The 19,295-nt window shown below is 38.8% G+C and overlaps 1 protein-coding gene across 1 annotated transcript in view; it reads left to right on the top strand.

Annotated features, from left to right (window-relative positions):
- The window catches only part of znf512b (zinc finger protein 512B), an 81,365-nt gene extending 66,434 nt beyond the window's left edge, over positions 1-14,931 (top strand). The window contains exons 12-17 of the mRNA XM_079801887.1: positions 6,144-6,332; positions 6,500-6,853; positions 10,374-10,475; positions 10,694-10,756; positions 10,888-10,986; positions 13,499-14,931. Of these exons, the coding sequence (XP_079658013.1) occupies positions 6,144-6,332; positions 6,500-6,853; positions 10,374-10,475; positions 10,694-10,756; positions 10,888-10,986; positions 13,499-13,867 (1,176 nt within the window). The 3' untranslated portion in view covers positions 13,868-14,931. The remainder of the gene's footprint in view (positions 1-6,143; positions 6,333-6,499; positions 6,854-10,373; positions 10,476-10,693; positions 10,757-10,887; positions 10,987-13,498) is intronic.
- The last annotated feature ends 4,364 nt before the right edge of the window (positions 14,932-19,295 follow it).

Below are 19,295 nucleotides of genomic sequence, written 5' to 3'. Positions count from 1 at the left end.
GTCTGTCTGTCTGTCCGTCCATCTGTCTGTCTGCCTATCCGTCTGTCTGTCCATCCGTCTGCCTGTCTATCTGTCTGTCCATCTGTCTGCCTGTTTGTCTGTCTGTCCATCCATCTGTCTGTCTGTCCATCCGTCTGCCTGTTTGTCTGTCCATCCATCTGTCTGCCCATCATTCTGTCTGTCCATCCGTCTGCCTGTTTGTCTGTCCATCCATCTGTCTGTCTGTCCGTCTGTCCATCTGTCTGCCTGTTTATCTGTCTGTCCATCCATCTGTCTGTCTGCCCATCTGTCTGTCTGTCCATCTGTCTGTCCATCTGTCTGCCTGTTTGTTCAATTCAATTCAATTCAAATTTATTTGTATAGCGCTTTTCACAATACACATTGTTTCAAAGCAGCTTCACAGAAAGTGCATTTCATAAATGTACATTGAAAAATGTTAGAAAGAGAATGTTAAAGAAAAATGTTAGGATAAGTTAATCAATCATGTATTATTTTAGGCCATAACAACGCTGGCGTTGAGTCGTCTCTTCACAGGCGTCGAGTCGTCTCATCACAGGTGTTGGGGCATCTGAAGTCTCCATGAGAGGCTGGATACAAACTGGAGCTGACAAACTAGTTACCTCGGGACTAGTGTCCCGAGAAAACAACAGAAAAGCAGATGGGAAATAATTAGCATAGCTGCTGTTCAGAATATTAATGCTGTTGGTGCGATTTAACTGTAGTATAAAACGTATTTATAATGTGAATGCTTGGTTAAAGAGATGCGTCTTTAATCTAGTTTTAAACTGGGACAGCGAGTCTGAACCTCGAACAATATCAGGAAGACTATTCCAGAGTTTAGGAGCTAAATGTGAAAATGCCCTCCCTCCTTTAGTGGACTTAGATATCCTAGGAATGACCAGAAGCCTCGAGTTGAGTGATCTTAAAGAGCGCGATGGATTGTAGGGCGATAAAAGATCCGTTAAATACACTGGAGCTAAACCATTTAGGGCTTTATAGGTCAGTAGCAATACTTTGTAATTGATACGGAACTTAATAGGTAACCAGTGTAGAGATGATAAAATTGGTGTTATATGATCATATTTTCTTGACCTAGTAAGAACTCTAGCAGCTGCGTTTTGGACTAACTGTAGTTTGTTTATTGAGGATGTAGGACAACCAGCTAATAAAGCATTACAGTAATCTAATCTCGAGGTCATGAATGCATGAACTAACTTTTCTGCATCAGAGATAGATAGCATGTTACGTAGCTTAGCAATGTTTCTAAGGTGGAAAAATGCCGTTCTTGTAACATATGAAATATGATTTTCGAAAGACAAGTTGCGGTCTAATATAACACCCAGGTCTTTTACTGTAGTGGATAAAGTGACAGGATATCCTTCCAAGTTAAAGTTGTATTGTGAGAGGTTTTGTGGGCAGTTTTTTGGACCAATAAGTAATACCTCCATTTTATCTGAATTCAATAGCAGAAAATTACACGTCATCCAGTGTTTAATATCATCAACACACGCTGTCAGTTTAGATAATTTTGCGTTTTCATCTGGTCGTGATGAAATATATAATTGAGTGTCATCAGCATAACAGTGGAAATTAATTCCATGTTTTCTTATAATATTACCAAGTGGCAACATATATATAGAGAATAGCAGAGGGCCTAGCACGGATCCTTGCGGCACCCCATAGTCTACTGATGTTATCTTTTGATTTTTCCCCATTTAGACAGACAAAATGGTAGCGGTCTGATAAATACGATCTAAACCAGTTTAATGCCTGTCCCTGAACACCAGTGTAATTTTGAAGTCGATCTAATAGTATTTTATGATCTATAGTATCGAACGCAGCACTAAGATCGAGTAGAACTAGTATTGAGATACAGCCTTGGTCAGAAGCTAGAAGTAAATCATTTGTGATTTTAACGAGCGCGGTTTCTGTGCTGTGATGCGGCCTGAATCCTGATTGAAATTTTTCATAGATATCATTTTCTTGCAAGAAAGAGCACAATTGAGCGGACACAACTTTTTCTAGTATTTTAGACATGAATGGAAGATTTGAAATTGGTCTGTAATTTGCTAGGTTATTATGATCTAATTGTGGCTTCTTAATGAGAGGTTTTATGACTGCCAACTTGAATATTCTTGGAACATGACCTAAAGATAAAGATGAGTTAATAATATTGAGAAGAGGCTCTTCCACTACAGGTAACAACTCTTTCAGTAGTTTAGTGGGTATTGGATCTAATAAACATGTTGTTGGTTTAGATGCAATGATAAGTTTATTTAGCTCTTCCTGTCCTATAGTTGTAAAGCGGTGTAGTAGTTCTTGAGGGGCGATAATTGCGGTTGAATCATAAGACATCATTAATGATTGTACATTTACAATTTTGTTTCTGATGCTTTCTATTTTGTCAGCGAAGAAGTTCTTAAAATCATTACTACTAAACTGTAACGGAATATTTTGTTCAGGCGATGCTTGTTTATTTGTTAGTCTAGCCACAGTGTTAAATAAAAACCTTGGATTATTTTGGTTATTTTCTATTAGTTTGCGGAGATGCTCAGCCCTGGCTGCTTTTAGGGCCTTTTTATAACGTGACATACTATCTTTCCACGCGATTCTAAAGACCTCTAAATTAGTTTGTTTCCATTTACGCTCTAAGTTACGAGTTTCTCTCTTGATAACATATGTAGCACTGTTGTACCATGGTGCTTTAGTTTTCTCTCTAACCTTTTTTAATCTAATTGGTGCTACAATTTCTAATGTACTAGAGAAAATCGTGCTCATACTGCTAGCCATTTCCTCTAGTTCATCTGTTTGTTTGGGTTCACTGAGCAGCTGAGACAGATCAGGTAAGCTATTTGAGAATCTATCTATAGTGGTTGGAATGATTGTTCTGCCTGGGCGATAACGTGGCGCAACATGACAGATTTCAGCAGTACGCAGTATGCAAGTTACCATGTAATGGTCAGTGACATCATCACTTTGCGGTATAATATCTATATCGGTTGGGTTCGTTCCATGTGATATAATTAAATCTAGTGTGTGATTAAGACGATGAGTGGGACCAGTGACGTTTTGCTTGACCCCAAAGGAATTTAATAGATCTGTAAACGCAGCCCCTAACGCATCATTTGTGTTATCTACGTGTATGTTAAAATCTCCAACAATTAATGCTTTATCGACGTTGACCAATAGATCTGAGAGAAAGTCTGCAAACTCTTTTAGGAAATCAGCATAGGGCCCTGGAGGTCTATATACAGTAGCCAGGGCTAGAGATAATACGGATTTCTTACATCTAAGAGCGTAACATTTAGCACTAGTACTTCAAACGAATTAAACCTGTGACCTGTTTTCTGGGTAACATTAAGAATATCTCTATAGATTGTTGCAACACCCCCGCCACGACCAATCAGACGGGGCTCATGCTTATAACAGTATCCTGGTGGAGTAGACTCATTAAGACCGAAATAATCATTTGGCTTAAGCCAGGTTTCAGTAAGGCAAAGTACATCGAAACTATTATCTGTGACCATTTCATTTACAATTATCGCCTTAGGTGTGAGCGATGTTTAGAAGACCTAGTTTTAGAAATTGTTTTTGTTCACTAATATTGCGATTTTCTGGTTTAATCACAATTAGATTTTTCCTAGATCCTACAGTAGATTTAATGTTTGACCTCACTAAACGAGGAATAGACACAGTTTCTGTATAATGTTCTACATTGGTACTTATGTCAATTAAGTTAGGACAGCAAATACTGTGATTTGGACTTTGACTTACTAGTCATATGATGGTGTGCAGCGCTCTGGAGATGTTGTCCGACAGAAGAGCCGCTCCGATTCTGCTGGGGTGAAGGCCATCAGGACGGAAGAGCCTAGGTCGCTCCCAAAACAGATTCCAATTATTTACAAAGAGCAGCTTCTGTTCATTACACCATGACATTAACCATTCATTTAGAGCAAATAATCTACTGAACTTTTCATGTCCTAGTCGGTACGTGGGAAGCGGTCCAGAAACGACGATCGTTGCTTCAGGCGATGTTCTGCGCACCGTCTCGATCAGGCTCCTGTAGTCCCTCTTCAGAACCTCCGTCTGTCGCAGCCTGGTGTCGTTCGTTCCCGTGTGCAGCACGACAGCTCCGATGCGCTCGTCACCGTTCAGGATCTCGGGAACCTGCGCAGCGACATCGAGAACACGAGCACCAGGAAAGCAGTGAGTGATAACCTTGCCTTTACCTGAGGTAGCGTGGACATGCCGGACGATGGAAGTACCGATGACCACAGCGTCGCTTTCCGTCTCGCGAAGCGGTTCTGGGTGGAGATCTCGAAGACCGGGAGGGGCGGAGAGGTCCTCGCTCTGGTCCGGGCTCGCGTCTTCCGGTGTGGAAATACCCAGGGTCCATGGTGCTGTGTCGGTGCCGGTGTGAACGAAACCAGGGATGATGATCGCGTCCTGGGTGCTTGGGTCCTGTGCAGAGAAACACACGGAGTAGACGAGGTCGGAGTCAAAATGTTAGTATCCACTGACTTGTGCGCATCGGCGCGTGATGTTTCAAGCGCCGTTCGCCGCTCTCTCAGCACAGCTTGTCTGTCTAGAAGGCCGCGAATCTGCGTCTCCAACGACTCCAACTCCAACTGCACCGAATGCAGCTCGAACGTGTCCTCACCTGCACTCAAAGGTAACATTAGACACACATCCGAGTTATTCGCCATTGTAGCAGAAGTGCTACGATGGCGAATTGTAGCTATCAGTGTTTACCGGGTGTAACGTTAAACAAGTTACCACACGTGCAAGGCTAGCGGGCTACGGCTAGTAGCGGAAGTTCGGATATAAGTAGCGATATCAAAGCAATCCGATTGTTTTTTATAGAGAATCGTATCGGAGAAATGTTCACACGCTGTAAATAATAGAAAGTATTCGTTTGTAAGCGAGTATTAAGAAGAAAATCAAGGATTATGAATCAATTTGACGGAGCTCAAACACAAACAACGCGCTCACAACCCGCGCCTTTTGTCTGTCTGTCCATCTGTCTGTCTGTCCATCTGTCTGCCTGTTTGTCTGTCCATCCATCTGTCTGTCTGTCCGTCTGTCTATCTGTCTGCCTGTTTGTCTGTCTGTCCATCCGTCTGCCTGTTTATCTGTCTGTCCATCCATCTGTCTGTCTGCCCATCTGTCTGTCTGTCCTTCTGTCTGCCTGTTTGTCTGTCTGTCCATCTGTCTGCCTGTTTGTCTGTCTGTCCATCCATCTGTCTGCCCATCTGTCCGTATATCTTTCCATCCGTCTGCTTTTCATTGTCTGTCTATCTGTCTGTCTGTTTACCTGCTTGTCTGTCTGTCTTTCCACCCATCTGTCTGTCTATCTGTCCATCCAACTGCTTTTCTTTCTTTGTCTTTCTGCCCATCTGTCTGTCTGTCCATCTGCTTTTCTTTGTCTGTCTGTCCGTCCGTCTGCCTGTCTATCTGTCTGTCCATCCATCCACCTCTCTGCCTATCCATTTGTCTGTCTGTGTGTCCATTCGTCTGCCTATCTGCCTGTCTGTCCATCCATCTGCCTGTCTGTCCATCCATCTGTCTGTCCGTCCATCCGTCTGTCTTTCTGCCCATCTGTCTGTCTGCCCATCTGTCTGTCCATCCATCTGCTTTTCTTTGTCTGCCTGTCTATCTATCTATCTATCTATCTATCTATCTATCTATCTATCTATCTATCTATCTATCTATCTATCTATCTATCTATCTATCTATCTATCTATCTATCTATCTATCTATCCATCTATCCATCCATCTATCCATCTATCCATCTATCCATCTATCCATCTATCCATCTATCTATCTATCTGCTTGTCTGTCTGTCTGTCAATAAGTGTGGATGTATTGGTACACCAGCTAGACCAGTGTAAACCAGCATGGAAATTCATTGTAATTTAGTCTTTTCAGCAGGGCAAAATTTGTGGATAAAGAGATGAGAAGAAAAATATAGAGAGGAGGGGAGAATATGTGGAAATTTATTGAAAAATAGCTTATTTATCACTAAGTACATTCATGCTGTTTGTATTAACAAACAAGCCCTTCAAGGGAATGCTGTACCCAGACTGTCAACCCACAGATCAATGAGTGAATTAATGAAGTGTGTTTGATTCTCTGTCAAACAGGGCTGTTCAGCTCATTTCTCCAGTCTGATGGGTTATCAGTATCATCAGAAACGCTGTGGCAGAGAGTTGCCAAATACACAGAAGCCTGTCTTCCTGTGCCAGCACTGTGGTAAGACGTATCGCTCCAAAGCTGGCCGTGACTACCACCTGCGCACTGAGCACCCTGTCACCGCCCTGTCCACTCACTCGGTGAGATTACACAGACAGGCTTCACTTCATAGTCCTAATGTGACATCAAATGGAAAATGTCACAACCAGTGTGATGCTATTGATCAGTAATTCATATCTGTTATACACATTAAAGGCAGAATTCTTTATCTCACAATTTTATTTTATTTTGTGCCTCCCCCATTTAGCTCACATCTGAGGACTGGAAACAGGAAGACAGCAAAGATGAGGAGGATGTGCTGGAGGATGAGGAGGAGGAGGAGGAAGAAGAGGAGGAGGAGGAAGAGCCTGAGCTGAAAAAGGCCAGAGTGAAGGCAAAGGAGAGAGTAGACGAGCAGGTGGAGAAGATGGAGGAGAGGAAGGAGGAGAAAACAGAGGTGGAGGATCTGCTGGATTTGGAGAGGACGCCCAGCGGCAGGGTGCGACGGCGCTCGGCTCAGGTGGCAGTATTCCACCTGCAGGAGATCGCCGAGGACGAGCTGGCCAAAGACTGGGGCAACAAACGCCGCATCAAAGACGACCTCGTACCGGACATCAAAAGGGTACGGCTGTGTTGAAGCTACTTTGAACTGATACACTATGGGCTCTATTTTACTGATCTGAGCACATGGTCTGAAGTGCATGGCGCAGGTGCACTCAGGGCGTGTCCATTTTTTTCAGTTTAACGACAATGGTCGGCCCGCCAGGGTGGACTAAAAATTGTCCCTAGTCATGGATGTGTTTTGGGCGTAACGTGCAATAAACCAGTTAGAGTCTCATCCCCCATTCCCCTTAAAAGCCAGTAACGCGGATTCACAATTTGCATGGACACTTCTCCAGAAAGGAGTCCTTTTATTTTTAATATTTAAGAATGTAATATATATATATATATATATATATAGATGCAACAATACAGTTAGTCCACGGTTCAATACATACCTCGGTTTTTAACCACGGTTTTCGGTTCGGTTCGGTTTTTTGCTATTCTATTCTTACTTTAAAAAAAAAAACCTTGTACACATTCCTAGTATGTATAATATAAAATAAATATATATAAAGATTTCCACTGGCAGCTCAGAGCTGTACAGCAGCATTTAAGTATGAAATTGAATGAATAAATGTAAAAATAATACACTACATAGACTTCACTATAAAATATACACTGATTCTTATTACTGTATTAGTTTTTCAGTCAAGAGCAGTGAGTGATTTTCTCTTTGTCTTTTGTTGTTGTATTAACATTAAAGGGATAGTTCGTTCAAAAATGAAAATTCTGTCATTGATAAATTAATACAGGTTTTGGAACATTGGAGTAAATAATGACATAATTTTAGAGGTGAACTGTCCCTTTAAGGACAGCGTGTTCACTAGGTTGCGCTGCTGTCAATGTAAGACCTCCGTGCATCTAATAGACACACGCGATTTTACTTTCACTTTAGACATATCCAACTGTGTTTATGTTAACCTTGTGTGTATTTGACAGTATTAGCGCAGTTAGACGACTACTTAGTTCAGTAATCACATGTTTGACAGGCGTTTAGTGCACGCGCTCGGAAAAGCGCATGTTAAAACCGGGCACGCGAATGAACCGGCAAGGCTTTAAAACGCATGCAAATAATGAACGTTCGTGATTGTGAATAACTATAGTGTTCCGTGAGTATAACTCTACCACTAACGTGTGATGTGAATGTATGTCGCGTTGTTCAATATTGGGATGGAGGCAAATTATAGATTTTGCAGAAAAATTATTAATTCAATGCAAAACCGAAAAAACGCAATTCACAAGCGCGTATTGAACCGTGGATGCCGTACCGAACGGTTCAATATTATATTGAGAATTGTGGCATCCCTAATATATATATATATATATATAATGTTTGCATTTATATTTCATTGAAAACTTTATGAAAATATATAGTGATAAACAGTAGTATTAAAGGTCCCATGGCATGGCATTTTTCTATTATTTTATAGTGTTTCCTGGGGTGTACTTATATTGTTAGTATGATTTTTACATCATAAAATGTCATAATTTAGAAATAAAAGGCATTTTGTCTATACTGCTGTTTGCCCTGTGGCTGAATGCCCTGCTTCAAGAGGCGTGTCTGCTGTGAGACTTCAGTAAAAACGCCCACTGTTGTGATTGGCTGACATCTTTGCATTTAATATGAGCGGAGGGGGCGTGGTTTAACGAGGTCTACGACGCACGAGCTGCTGCCAGAGAGACGGATGGACCTGAGTTCACTTCTCATCAGTTCTCTCAGCATGTCTCAGTTCAGGGTGAACTGTTGTAGTTACAAAAATATACTTCAGGTTATAAGTTTATTTCTAGTCGGAGGGACTGTCACTCATGTCAGAAAGTTAGTAACTTTAGTAAATTATGGATCAGTGCTGACTCGAGACGCGAACCGTTTAGAACGATTCAGTCCGATTTGGTGAACTGGTTCGGTTCACTAAAAAGAACCGATTCAAAAGAATGATTCGTTCGCGAACCGGACATCACGGAGACGGAGCGATTGCTAACAAAGTTATTTATAGTAACTACTGAGTTATGAGAGCGCTGTCAGTCAGCGCGAGTTTATTGTGTTTGTATCTGAGAGTTCTGAATAAACACGAGTCCCAGTCACGCCGACCCCGTCTTCATCATTATTCTACCAACTTTGTAACACATGCAATGTACCATTACAGCGAGATGAACGAGTTAGTAAGTTTGATTAAAGCATTATTTCTAGATATGTTCCAATCATATGAAAAGCGTCAATGACGCGCATTGAGTAACTTACACAGCGCAAACAAAGACAACAGCAGTAATCGAATGTAATCCAGTTTATTGTGGGGCTAGGCTGGCTAGGCTGGCTGGCTAGCCTAGCCGGATACCCTCACGCTTACCCTCCTTCAGCTTAATCTCACGCTGCGTTTGGTGCCTCCGCTGTGGGCCAGATGCAGTACTGGGGGTCGGGGATGTTGAAGGCCGAGCTTCGGCGTGCGTGAGGTTTATTTCTAAAAGTTGTGGCTCTGCCGATGTTAAGCAGAAACTCCCGACTGTATGCACATTTAAGAACAGATAGACGCCACGAGGACGTACAAAAACACTGACTCACAAGATAGAAAACACCGTTCTGTCGGGAGAGAGAGAAGCCGCAGTGTGTGCACGAATAATAAATAATAAGCTACACATAAGAAATCACTGATCACAGATCAGAAGGAACTGAAAAAAGACTTCTGTTTTCATTTGTACATCCAAACACTGAGAAACTGCCAGCGTTCACTCGTTCACAACCCATGATCTCTCGAGCGTTTGCATGGGTGTGCCAGATTCTCTGGGCGGAGGAAAGGGAGGTAACCGCTCCTGCTTGGACGTCAAACCAGGAGACTTCAGGATTGGCTCGTCTGGCCTGTCATTTTCTCAAAGGCAGAGAAAGACAGCCAGAACTCGGTTTTACACCGATCAACATTTCTATCCACTTGGGGACAATATTCAGGCTAGGGGAACTCATATTAATGTTGAAATACTTCATAAAATGAAAATTTCATGCCATGGGACCTTTAAACTTAAATTGAAATAATTATTTTATATTTATTTTATCAGTAAAATAAGCTGTTGTTAGGTTATCGCATAAAAAATGCTGTACGGAAACAGCAAGTTTCTAAAATTGCACATAAAAAATGTATGCACTTCATTTTTTATCTCATAAGAAGACATACACATAAACACATTCACTGAATAAATCCCTCAATGCGCAACAAAAAAAGTCACGTGACTTTGCCTCATCAGAGGATGTGATTGCATGGAGTAACCCGCAGACCAGTTTCATTGCACAGCATCTCAAATGTTGTTTAATCAATGTTTTATGCGATATTCCAATTTTGTGCACGTTAAATTCACAACTTTGGTTGGAAACATAGCTTTTGAAAACATTTGCAACAGCTACATGTTGCCACAAAAAGCTAATATTGTGATACTTAAAAAATAAGTTAAAAAAAGTCAGTAGTGTTTGTACATTTTGGTAATTACTTGTATACACATTTGTCTACTTATTTAGTATTTCCTGTACACACTTTGTTTTATATCTGTTGTTTTAGCTAAACTACACACGACCAGGCCTCCCCAACTTCAGCCCTGAAACTGTGGAGAGCTGGAAGAATGAGGTGAAGGAAAAAGGATTCATCTGCTGCGCCAATTGCGTAAGAACACCGCCTTGTTTTTCATTTAATAATTACGTACTTTAATAACTGCTAGTGTTTGAATGGAAGATTCCAACCTCAATATGAGCATCTGAACGATATCAGTAGATTTAGATTTGCTTGACAAACTGAAGCTCTTGTAAAATGCTGAAATCTCGAACATTGCTGTTTATGTTGTTCAGTTCTTCTCTTCATATTTCTCTTGATTTCCATTACAGAACTGTGAGGCTATTTACTCAAGTGTATCTGGACTTAAAGCTCACTTGGCAAGCTGTAACAAGGTATAAGAAGTCCTCTGCGTGCTTTGGCGTAGTTGTAAATTTATAGATCAATTTCACAACTGTGGAGACTTTTAGTCTCAGACATTGCTGATACTGTATCAGCGTCACTGCTGTTATTGTTCTCCACACAGGGAGGGGGCGACGTAGGGAAGTACACTTGTTTGCTCTGTCAGAAGGAGTTTAACTCTGAGAGCGGCGTGAAGTATCATATCAGCAAGACACACTCGCAGGTAAACCAAAAACTCACTCACTCGCCCTGCATATTGTATGTTCAATGCAAAGTAATCTGAGCAGTTACCCTTCATAGTGTTCTAGTATAACAAAATGTCAACCGTTAAATGGTTAGTTCACCCAAAAAAGGAAATTTCTGTCATTAATTCCTCACCCTCATGTCGTTCCAAACCCATAAGACCTTCGTTCATCTTCAGAAATGAAGATATTTTTGAAGACAAATGAAGATATTTTTGATGAAATCCGAGAGCTCTCTGACCATTCCATATACAGCAATTTAGCAACTTTCAAGGCCCAGAAAGGAGTAAAGACGTCATTAAAATAGTCCATGTGACTCCAATGGTTCAATCTTTATTTTATGAAGCGACGAGAATACTTTTTGTGTGCAAAAAACAAACAAAAATAACGACTTTATTCAACAATTTCTTCACGTCTGTGTCAGTCCTCTACGCTGTTGACGTAGGAAATACAGTCCAATGCTTCCGAGTTACGTCAGAGCTACGTCAACACGCCGGCTTACCATTGGCCGATGCTGTTCACGTGAGCTCCACAACGCATGCATGTGAGGCTGACGCAGGATCTGACCAACGTCAACAGCGTAGAAGACTGACACAGACGAGAAGAAATTGTTGAATATGTTATATATGGAATAATGTTGTTTGTTTTTTGCACACAAAAAGTATTCTCATCGCTTCATAAAATAAAGGTTGAACGACTGGAGTCACATGGACTATTTTAATGATGTTTTTACTACCTTTCTGGGCCTTGAAAGTGTTCTTTAATTTTGCTGTCTATGAGCTCTCGGGTTTTCACCAAAAATATCTTCATTTGTGTCTTATGGGTTTGGAATGACATGAGGGTGAGAAATTAATTACAGAATTTTCATTTTTGGGTGAACAAACCCTTTAAGGACTTTTCACATCAAGTTCAATGTGAATAAACAATACAAAACTGTGCAATTTTTTAAAAAAACAAGAAAAAGTACAGCAACTGTGATGTTTCAATGCCTCCATTTAAGCAATGAAAGTCATTTTTATTTTGATAATATTTTCAGGTTTAAATAAAATGTATATATATATATATATATATATATTAGGGCTGTCAAAAGATTAATCGCGATTAATCACATCCAAAATAAAAGTTTGTGTTTACATAATATATGTGTGTGTACTCTGTTAATTATTATTTATATATAAATACACAACCAAGCATGTATATATTTAAGAAAAAAATATTATTTTTATATTTATATATATTATAGATTATATAAATGTATATACAGTATATACATGCAAATATTTCTTAAATATATACATGAATGTGTGTGTATTTATATATATAAATAATAATTAACAGAGTACACACACATATATTATGTAAACACAAATTTTTATTTTGGATGCGATTAATCGCGATTAATCTTTTGACAGCCCTGATATATATATATATATATATATATAGTTAATTCAATTCAAATGTGTTGGTTATATTCTATGTAAATAATTCTGGAAATGTTCTGATTATTTCTTTGCAGATTACTTAACTGTAATTACTGAAACTAAAACATATATATATATATATATATATATATATATATATATATATATATATATATATATATATATATACCAGACACCAGATATAATTTTTTACTAGTGGGTGAAGGACACCTATAGTTCATTTATGTAAGTGAGGATAGCAAAATAAAGTAAACTGTGACATATTATACCCCAAAATAAAAATGTTCATACAGTGACTACCAGTAAAATTTATAAAAATTTGGTATCAAAAATTATTCAGACACTTTGACCTGAGCATGTTTTGCTTTAGTGTTTTTTATTTAATTGCTAATGCGACCTTACACACCACAGACTGAACAAAATGAAGCATTGTTTAGACATTGGTTGACCTAAATTGGTATTATCTAATTGTGTACTTAAATTTAACAGCTGATTGGTTGATTGTAATCCATTACATCCCTTTCTATCAAAGTTATCTGACATCATCATGATGAATTTTTGTCATATTTTTTACCATTTTCTAAACTATAGCCAATAACTTGTGATAATGTGAGAAAATGATGAAGGTGTCTGAATAAATTTTGGTGCGTGTGTGTGTGTGTGTGTGTGTGTGTGTGTGTGTGTGTGTGTGTGTGTGTATATACAGTATATATATATATGTTTTGGTTTCAGGAATAATCTGAACATTTTCAGAATTATTTACATCTAATATAACCAAGACATTTGACAATTTTGGCACTATATATCTTTTGGGCATTACAGACATATTTCTATATATGTTTTTAAATCAATCTTTAGTTTCAGTTTTAGTACATAAAGATAACTTTATAGTAAAAAAATCTCATATTATGCACAAATCATCACCTTGTGCATTTGTATGTAGAAGGGCTTTATAAGGATGAATAGTTTCCTTCTGCTGCTGAAAATAATGCAAATCCATCAATAGGCTTTTAGACTCTTCTTTGAACTTGATGTGGCTCTGTGTGCACAGAACTGGTTTCGGGCATCTACCAACGAGGTGGCCAACAACAAGAGAAAAGAGCCAGAGAGCAATGGCTTCCAGAAGGACATGAAAAACGTAGTGCCTGGGAAGAAGAGGGGACGAAAGCCCAAAGAGCACCACCTGGTGGCAGCCTCCTTTCCAGCAGAGACTCAGAGCTTAACCCCTGCTCCAGCTCCGATTCCTCTCCAGATCGTAACCTCAGCCTCAGAAACCCGAACCCCAGCATCCAACCCCATCCCCAACAGCCCAACCACACCCTCTGACCCAGTGGACAGTGGGAATCCAGCCCAAACCAGAGACACACCGCCCCCTATAAAGAAACGAGCCAAACCTAAGAAAGCACTGACCACTGAGTAACGCGGCTTTCACTATGTCGGCACCAGAAGGGATGCTTTCCGAACTACACCGGTGAACTTTATTCAGTTCGGTCACGGAAATGAAGGAAGACACAGAAGAAAGAGCTCGGAAAGTTGAACGTAAGAACGAGGGGATGAAAAACAGCAGGAAACAACGATTTGCTCTTGAATTGATTTCACACTGATCTTTGTGTTTTTTAAGCTGAGTATATACATTATGTGTGTGCTTGTGTATACTGATATATATTACTCCTGTTGGTTTTTCATTCCATTTTTATAGTTCATTTTAATAAGTTGTTCATTCTGGAGGGGTCAATAACATTTAAGCTCCCAGTTGATAACTTTTAATTTTAATTTTTTAGAGCAGAAGTTACGAAGTTACGTTTCTACGTAATTTTTGGGTAGCTACAGTACGTCAACATGTCCGGTGGTTTCATGATGTGTTTGAACAACGAATATCAAACTCATTCAATTAGCATGGTGAGCTAATTTACTGCTAACATTTTATCACGGTAATACTCTGCTGTGTATATATAATATCTATATCTATATATGAATATATTCAAAGCAATTCATTTTCGTCCATCGGTTTCAAACGTCAAGGTGCGTCAAAAAAAAGTTGTTCATTGTTTAGGTTGCTTTTCCTCAGATGTGTTTCGTCAGTGGCAGCTGAAGGAAGGGTTGGAATTAGATCGACGGCTGTTGTAACAGTGTGCGACTGTGCAATAGTGTTGCTTTCGTGGTTTCTTGTCCTGTCTCTTGCTCGGAATCGTGAGGGGTCTAAGCTCGTAGCCTTGTGTAACTCCTTATCCCGCATCCCTTTGGGCTGTAGTTTGTAGTTTGCTGCAGTTGACCCGGAGGTCTTTGTTAAAACCTTTTAAATGCTTCGGAAATTGGTAGAGCTGTGTGCTTTCATTTTGTCTGATTGTTGTTGTTTTTATGGGAGCTTGTGATGCTTAACTTAGAAGGAATATACAGTGCAGACGATTAGAGAAATTCAAATCAATAGCAAAATGGAAACGCTTGCAGCAGGCATGCGCTGCCTAATAAATGACTACAAATGGGTTGGATGACTACAAATTGAATCCTTCAAAGCACAGGAATGCCCTTTGACATCTGTGATGTCATCAGTCCTTGCTTAAGCTTGAGGGGCCGTTCACACATTTATTTTTGTTGTTGCATTTTTGCGTTTAAAAACGCCAGACGTGGGGCAGTGGAAGTTCTATAGATGGGTTTTATAGATCGCCATGTCATGCGCAAAATGCTGCAAAACACGTCCTTCTAGTGCATGTTTACATATAAACACAATGGAAAAATGCAGTGGAATGCAAAAACGCGTTCTGTTTGAACGGCCCCTAAGACTCCAGTGAAATGATAGTGATCGAGTGGGGAAATTCGCAAGTGGCGAATATCACAAAACATGTCAAGAATGAATTCACCTCAAAAACAAACTATTTCTATTTCACTAAAAGGAAATTAAGCTTTTTTAGGACTATTAATTTTTCATGACACATTTTGCATCCCAAATTCTCTTTACCTTAATGCAAAAAAGTTTTCATTTATGTTATATATAAAATAAATTATATTAATTATATTACAAAAAAATGCTTTATTTAAAATGTGTATTTATACATTATAGTAGTAGTTGTTGTAATGCCTAATATAATTTAAATTAAAAAAAAATAATATATATATATATATATATATATTGTAGTATATTCAAATAATTACATTCGGACCGTGGGACAAAATTATGGCATTTTACCGTGTCCATAGTTTAAAGTGAGCAGCGCGTCAAAACAACGGTGCGCTACACACCACAGGTGCGCAGGTTTGTTTACGGTAATGATCTTTCAGCGCAACATCCTCTAATATTTTTATTTAGAGCCAAACGCTGTTCATTCAAGCCCTTCCGCTCGTTGCTTCTCTCTCCCGCTAAAGATGCCACATTAAGTTGCAGATGATGCAGTTATTTTAACAACAGTAGCAGAAACACGGTGAGCAGCAAAATGAATACTTTTGCTAAAACACTGCAGAAAACGAGAATGCAGAAAATACAATTATTTGTCATAGAGATGACTCCGATCGTTTAACTAAACCAGTTTTGTTTCAAGTTAACGTGTGGCGCCTTTCCCCCCATACATTTAGCATTATGAATCAGCATATTAAAGGGATAGTTCATCCATAAATGAAAATTCTGTCATCATTTACTTATCCTCATGTTGTTACAATCCTGTATGAGTTTCTCTCTTCTGTTGAGGAAAAAATATGATATTTAAAGAATGTTGGTAACCAGAAAGTTGACGCCACCCATTGGGCCCTATTTTAACGATCTGAGCACATGGTCTGAAGAGCAAGGCGCAGGTGCACTTAGGGTGTGTCCAAATCCACTTTTGCTACACTGTAAAAAACTGGCAGCTGTGGTTGCCAGAAATTTACCTTAAAAAATATGGTTGCAACATTTTAGGTTTTACAGATTTATGTTAAATTTACAGTCAGAAAACATATTTCATTAACTGAAATAATGTTAAATTACCAACCTATTGAAATACTAATATCTGTAATGAACCTTTGATATATACTGACAACCACCAATCATAGTGGTGATAAATGTCACATGATGAATGAACCTCATCACAATACTAATATATAGAAGGTGCACAGTGTCAACACTAAACACCATCATGGTAACACACATGAAAAATTTAAAAATGCAATAAACATTAATTTAACAACATTAGATGTAACATAAAACCCTAATGTACTTAACTGATTAGAAAAAAAACGAAGAAACTGTTATTTCAATGAAAATACATCAAATGTGAAGTGTCACGCAGTTGTCAATTTACTATTTTTCACTGTAAATTACACAATGACGTTCTTTTTCTCTTCCAAAAAAGGTATTTTACTGTAAAATTACATTAAATGGAATTCTATTACAGTTATTCACCATATATAGTACGGAAAACTTTCTGTTAACCATTTAACGTTTTTTCGCCGTAGCATTTTTACATTCTTTTATCATTAAAATCATGATAATTTTTTAAAAAGTGTCGTTTAACAAAGGGGAAAAAACGATCCAAAAGGGTTGTACCTAGTCTCTTAATGAGTCATGGGTGTGTTTTGGGCACAAAGAATACTGCGCTATTGACTTTAGACCAGGTTTTTGTTGGTCGTTTTCAGTTCCTCAAAATATCAACACACCAACAATGCGCCTGAACACACCTGGTTTTCAGACCAGCACGCCCATGGGCAAACAGATGGGCGTGAGTGCATTTGCTTTTTAAACAACGTGTTGCTGGACGTGAAAATGATAACTGCGTCAGGCTGAAACTAGCATTGCGCCAGCAGGTGTATGATAAGGCCCTTTGACTTCCATAGTATTTTCTTTTTTCTTACTATGGAAGTCAATGGCACCGTCAACTGTCTATCAAAATTCTTCAAAATATCTTCTTTTGTGTTCAACAGAAGAAAGAAACTCATACAGGTTTGGAACAACTTGAGGGTGAGCAAGTAATTACCAGTTAAAATTTTTGGGTACTATCCCTTTAAGAGCATTGAACAATTATTAGATTATGTACATTGTTTGGTATTAGTAGCAAAATATAATTATGGTCCATACTTTTCTTAGGAGGTAAACCCTGCACCCCCAGTATGTCTTCTCTGTGCCATACACGTAGGTGTCTAAATGCTAAAAAAAAGCCTGATAAAACATCTGATCGACCTTTTTATATGAATATATATCCCCAAAAAATGGGTAAATCATAAAATTGGTTAAACTTCGTAGACATCATTGATTTGGCTCTCGGGGCCCAAGATTCTCATCTTTGATGACTATTTTGAGTGTTTAGGATCTTTTTCTTTTACAAAGTACCGCTGCTGCTCCGATGGAAATGTGTAACTGTCCAAAAACAGTATTTAGAACTTGAATTGAATACCTCTGCCTTACGGTAATGAGAATTTGTCACAATGCAAACAATCTTGTCAATCAAATTAGACTTTGTTTTATTAATGCACAATATAATTTCTATTTGATTTTAGGGTGAAATGAGTCCTGGGCATGTTTTTGCGAGATTCACCCATTAACTTTTGATAGGAGTACAAGCAATGTGTGTGGAATGCACTTAAGGACCTCAGTGACTGTATGCAATAGTGAGAGTGTTTGGTGTAAAGCATTGAAGAGCACAATCAGAATGGTGCAGGCTTTATCCGAACGTTTCCGAATCAGAGCGCCTGTCCAAAAACAAACTGAACACCTGAATGGTCCCGCACATACTGATTCCCAACTTTCTGATTTAAGGCCTGTTTGAGAAAAATGCTCGTACTGCACTTTAACCCCTCCTCCCCCTCCCTCCTTATCTTGCACTTTGCAGGCACTGTTAGGCTTCCATTCTCCCGACCTTAAACGAGTGGCTGTTTTGTGAGATCTCAGATCAGTTTCCTTTACATAAATCCACAAGGGTTCGAGAAACTGATCGCAGACAGGCCACCCTGATCCGTGTGATACGTGCAAAGGAAGCGCGTCCTCCATTGCCCAATTTAGAAAGAAAATCTATGTCAGATATGAAATGAAAATGATGTTTGAAGCCATAACAGTCCACCCTCAAAGGTGACTAATGGAAGCAGTGTGTCTTTTTATTCTTCCTCGGTTTGTATAAAAGATTATAGATTGAAAAAAATATATCATTTGCAACAGAAAAATGAATTATGTATTCCAAAACCCTAATAATTCTAACTGAGGTACTTGAAATCATGAAAAATTAATTGCCATAAAATTATTAGCATACAGGTCAAAAACTGAAGAAAAAAAAAAGGATAAATTATTAAAAAAATATATTTATCTAATGAGAAAAAAAGAATAAGCTCAAAGTTGCATACATTTATTTTATACTAATACTTGTAAATGTGATCTTAATCTCATAGTTGCTTAAGAAAACTAGGGGTTGGTTTGTCGTGGTTTTAGGCAAAAGGTGCTATAGTAGCCAATCTACCTTAAGGAATGTTGCGCATGAAATTGTGAACCAGTTAGTCAAACTTGCCATCGAGTCCCATGTTTATGACATGAAATACTGTAGCCGATCTCATTTTAACTGTCCTGCATCAGAAACAAAGCATTAAATGGCAAATAAACATCTTCTGCGGCTTCCATCACACTGAAATCCCCCATTGCACTGGAAAAGAATGGTCTTTTATTTGGTCTGATAAAAGATTAACGGCGACACTTATAAACCCTTTGAAGAACATGCATAGATACGTTTTTTAAAGGGGTCATGACATGGATTTTTTAAAATGATTTTAATATGTCCCTTGAGGTTCACTTATAATGTTAGTAGTTTTTTTTTGCGGAAAAACTATTATTTTCAACCCTCAACCCTGAAATGATCAGTTTTTAAGGGGCGGCTCCTTTAAGGCTTGTCAACAAATGCCCA

Source organism: Gobio gobio (assembly GCF_949357685.1).
Source record: "Gobio gobio genome assembly, chromosome: 21".
Lineage (NCBI taxonomy): Eukaryota > Metazoa > Chordata > Actinopteri > Cypriniformes > Gobionidae > Gobio > Gobio gobio.
This window is presented reverse-complemented; position numbering and strand designations above follow the sequence as displayed.